This window comes from Halyomorpha halys, unplaced genomic scaffold, assembly GCF_000696795.3.
Source record: "Halyomorpha halys isolate HHAL.00 unplaced genomic scaffold, Hhal_1.1 Scaffold4.1, whole genome shotgun sequence".
Classification (NCBI taxonomy): Eukaryota; Metazoa; Arthropoda; class Insecta; order Hemiptera; family Pentatomidae; genus Halyomorpha; species Halyomorpha halys.
The window spans coordinates 1,686,926-1,691,961 of NW_027116287.1; the positions used below are offsets into that span (position 1 = coordinate 1,686,926).

Sequence of the window (5,036 nt, forward strand, 5' to 3'; positions counted from 1 at the left end):
AAACTAATGGGTTTGTGTGGTTAAGGAGTTAATAATGGAAGGGTATCTGGTTCGGGCTAGATCGGTTGCATAAGGAACATTAATGAATGTTTTTAATATATATTAAGTCGCAGGAATCCGTCAAGGTTCAATCCTGGCCTCTCTTCTGTACTTTATATACACGTATATATGGTAATCATCCATATATGAGTTACTGTGACGTATGCCAACGACAGTTTAATTATGAAGAGAAACACATACTAACATAACAATCTTACTCCAATGGGTTTTTAAATACGAGGAAAATTAAAGGCGCAAGTTCAGAGTGAGGTAGTGGGCAGCAGACAGGATTTGAAGAATAAAATTATTTTCAAGTATGAGGAGATGATGAGGGAAGATATGGAAATAAGGATGGCGGAAGATGTTCCCAGAAGAGGTAGAGTATGTAGAAGTGCATTTTAAGTAGTTGGTGTAAATAAAATATGTAATTATCGTTAATCAAATAAGAAATAAGAATCAATGGTATTCATTTAGATAAAAAAACAATTTATGGTTCAATATAATTCTCTTTTTTATTTTTATTTTTTTTTAATGTTTGCTTCCTCACACCATTAACTGACCAGTAAAGGTAGTCATGTTTTGCACCATATAAAGGTTTAAAAATGAAGTAGGTTTTTTTTATCTAAGATATTTAAAGCATAGCCAAACAAGATTTGATGTTACTTCAAATGTCCAAACATGTTTAGAAATATTTGTTCATATTATATCATTATTAAAAATATCCAATAAATTTTATGTAAGTTTTTAATGGAGTAATATAGGCATGTAGAGAAACTACCCATTCATAGTACTATAGTCTATAAATATTAAATATTAATTTTCAGTCTAAACGACTAGACATTACAGGGAACCGTCCGTTTCAATTTTAGCTAATTTTACAATATGATTAATTTCTTTCCAAGACGGTTCTATTCCCTATTAAAATGTGGAAGGTTACATGTGTTAGATGTTATGATCTCCTTCAGAGATTGTAAGGTATTCGTCATACATCAACCAATAATCGTTATAAGTATATTTTCTGAACATGTTTTGTAAGATATCAATAAATTAGGCCAGACTGATGGATGAAACTACATCACTCATTTTATTAATAACTAAAATATTCACTTGTGATAAACCTTTTCCGTTCCGAACAACGGAGTAAACATTTTTTGATTTATGTTAATAAAAATATTTGAATAATTTATTGATTTATATGAAGGTGATTATTTAATTACCCAGTCCACAGAACGAACTCGATGTTGTCGCCATGTTTTGCCCTCATGGCCCGTGCCGCAGACGCGACCAGTTCCCAAGGAGAGTCACAATTGTAGTCGCCGTATCTTCCAGGCTTTCTTGAAGGAATAGCGTTGTTAGAGGAAGACCTCCAGCAATCTGAAAAATAAAAAAAAATGAGTACATAAATTAAATGAAAGCCACATGATACTCAAAAACCTATGATCATTGTGTGTGCTCCCTCAATATTTAAAAAAAAAGTAAAACATGCTAGAGACAAGATGGACACCCCGTTTGTTTCTAAAGTTTTGAAATTAAAATTACTGTTGTTCCTCAAGGTAGTATCTTAGGTCCCATTCTTTATACTGTATATACAGCTGACATCCCAACCCACCCTAACACAGTCCTAACAAAATACGCTGATGACACATGTATACTGTCTGTAAACAACGACCTAACTAATGCATCACAGATTCAATACTTAGGACTCCATCTTGGCAAGGACTTACTTGGAATCCACACACTAGACTGAAACGACAAGAAACTGCTCGTAGATTCCGATTGCTACAACACTTACTTTACAAACGCTCTAAACTTCCCATTCACTACAAAAAATTAGTATACACTACGATAATCAGACCAATTTGGACATATGGAATTGAGCTCTGGGGCTCCACCAAACCATCAAATTCTTCCCACATCCAATCGTTGCAATCCAAAATCCTACGTAAAATCCTTGATGCTCCTTATTACGTCACAAATAAACTCATTCACCAAGACCTTTACCTCCCATTCGTTACAGAATTGGCCCAAAACAAGACGCATATCTTTTCATTCCAAACTCCTTAACCATCCTAATCCATTAATTCTTAATCTTTCATCCTTAACAATCCCTGATAATCCTCCAAGGCGTCTGAAAAGAAAATGGTCACGAGACCTTCTAGTTTAAATTAATGTTTGAAGTACCACCAATGGGTGGTTCCTTCCCAAGATTTTCTAGTGTATATGAAACATACTACATATTTACCTATTGTATTATTTTGTACAGTTGTAAATTACATTAAATAAATAAAAAAAAAAGAAAAAGATTACTGTTAGTAGGCCTTAGTTATGCATAACAATTTATTTGGCGTTGACGTTGCAACTTTTTGTTAGTTTGTAATTAAGGATTCGCATAGCAAATCTAAATAATTTAAAACGACTTTAGGTGATTTGATACCGAGCGTCCTGAAGGTGTTCTAGGCATCGAGACATTGAGTCTTAGGGACCGGCAAAAATAAATCATACATGATAAGTTGTATGTAGGATAGAATTCTCAATCTTCTTCTTTTCATTTGATCGATTTTTTACACCATTTGCCAACAAATTGTAAGTACCGTAAAAAAATGTTTGTTTTGGATATTTATCTCTCAAGAAGGCAGATATATTAGAAGTATAAAACCGTTTTAAAATTAAATTTTATTAGTTTATCACTTATTGCAAACATCTATTTTACATTGAGAATTTTGGGATAGAATTATGGAGAAGCAATGGGAGATGTTTCAAAGTCATATTTTATATCTTATTGCTAACAGTAAGATATTGTTTTTTTGTTTTTTTTTTAAATTACCGCAAATAAAGGTATATATATTTTTTGACATTTACAAATGTACATAAAATACAACAAGTTAATTTAAACTAAGATCGTAATGGTATGATAAAAGCATGCAGAGAAACTACCTATAGCACTCTAAAAATATTTTTACAATATGAGTTCTCGAGGCCATCTTCTTTTCATGTGCCTCGGAGGTTCATCAGGAATGAAAAAAGGAGCAAGGTTAGAAACTAATGGGTTTGTGTGGTTAAGGAGTTAATAATGGAAGGGTATCTGGTTCGGGCTAGATCGGTTGCATAAGGAACATTAATGAATGTTTTTATTTGTGACAAAGTAAGGAGCATTGAGTATTCCTTACGAAGGATTTTGGATTGTAAGAATTGGATACGAGAGGAATTCCAAAGTTTATTGGAGCCCTAAAGCTCAACTCCATATATCCAGATAGGCCTTATTATTATCACCAATAAAGATATATTATAAAAGGTTATTTGAAAATTAGTAATTGAAGTTCTGTTGGACTATCAATGAAGGCAAGAACTCAATGAAAGTTAATTTTACATTGATGAATTAAATAAAAATAGATAGAGTAGTTTTTGAGAACATGTTGAAAAATTGTAAAATCGATATTGTAAATTGGGAAATCTCAGTCTATTTTACTGAAAATGTTGCTGTAACATCCCAACACTTAATTTCAGTTTACTAAAATTTATTTTTTTAACAAGTCACTGGCATAACCACAGACTATTTTGCAAGACTTAATCATTTGAAATCCAGGAGCCCCACAAGGCGTATTTCTCAACACTCACCCTTAATTTTTTATTTTATATTAATTATTTCGTATATTTATGCTTCTAATGGAACTTTATGAGGTAGATTAGCTGGAGAAACCAATATTACATGTATATTACCAATATTACATGTATGTTACAATATTACAAGAGCCCATGAGGAGAAAAAAAGGCAGTTTTTTCACCCTAATTTTTGATTTCTTTAATGAAAACTATGTATAATTACTAGTCCAATTTGATGAGTCTGCCAAGTATAGGTATGGAGAATACAAAATGACGGATATTTTAAAACGTTAAAAAAAAAAATTAATTTTTCATCAACAATTATAAATCAATTTATTTTAGCGAAAATCATGAAAACTACTTCACCTACGAAGATAGACGTCATAAACTAATTTATAGCCCATTAATGGTTTTTGAGATATCAATTTCTTAAAATTAATTCAGTAATTTTTAATCTTTCAGTACATTTTTATGATTGTTGCTTTTTAAAAATCTATATCTCGAAAATTATTGAACATAAATACCTCTATTGGGGCCTATATTTTAGAAAATTTACTCTACTTTAAATAATGTTCCCTTATTTTTTTTAAGGTTGTTGGTAGTTTTAAAGATATAGCACTATGAATGAATTTTTTTTTTAACGTTTTGAAACAGCCGCCATTGTTTATCCCCCCTACGTATACTATATAACCATCAATACGTATACCATAGACTCATCAATTTTGACTACTAATTATATATCATTTTTATTAAAATGGCAAAAAATTGGGGTGAAATAACTACCTTTTTTCCTTCCCGGCTCTTGTACTACAAAGTCAGCACTACAGCTACAAATAATTTCAGGATATTCAATCTGGAATCCAAAAATTTATAGGAGAGGGAAAATCTTATTTATAACATCTTCCACGTGCATCCTATTCTTGTAGGATATGCTACAACAATGATTTTGAGTCATGCATTATGTCTTACTCTAGATAACACACTAAATCTGTATCGGCGTAAGAAATAATTTATTACACAAACTAAGATCAAGCCTGCATTGAGGTATCAATAAAAACAATTCTTCCATGGAAATGTTGGGGAGTTGGTAAGTTATCTGCCCCCCCTCCGATTAGGTTACGTGGGGGGCTCAAAGCGATTGGTGGGGACCCACAAACGTTAAGAGCCTTGCCTGCTACTCGGCACCTGGCCAAAGTTAGAATATATTGCGGTGTTAATGTGAAGATGGCTTCACCAAGACTAATTGCCGGGCCATTTACCATCACCTCTTCCAAGTCTTCTCTAGATATCTAAAGGGATTGGGGGTGCAAATCTGAGATAGAATACTTAAGTATATGCCTGGCGTATAGTTCAGAAACGAAACCCTAAACCACAAACCATGTATGTAGAGGTGCCAA

At 32.4% G+C, this 5,036-nt stretch overlaps 1 protein-coding gene across 3 annotated transcripts in view; it reads right to left on the reverse strand.

Annotated features, from left to right (window-relative positions):
• Positions 1-5,036, reverse strand: part of LOC106688107 (acid sphingomyelinase-like phosphodiesterase 3b) — a 940,469-nt gene that overhangs the window by 116,087 nt on the left and 819,346 nt on the right. For all 3 annotated transcript variants that reach the window (XM_067053111.1, XM_067053110.1, XM_067053109.1), the window contains one exon: positions 1,257-1,413. In XM_067053111.1, coding sequence (XP_066909212.1) covers positions 1,257-1,413 — 157 coding nt within the window. The remainder of the gene's footprint in view (positions 1-1,256; positions 1,414-5,036) is intronic.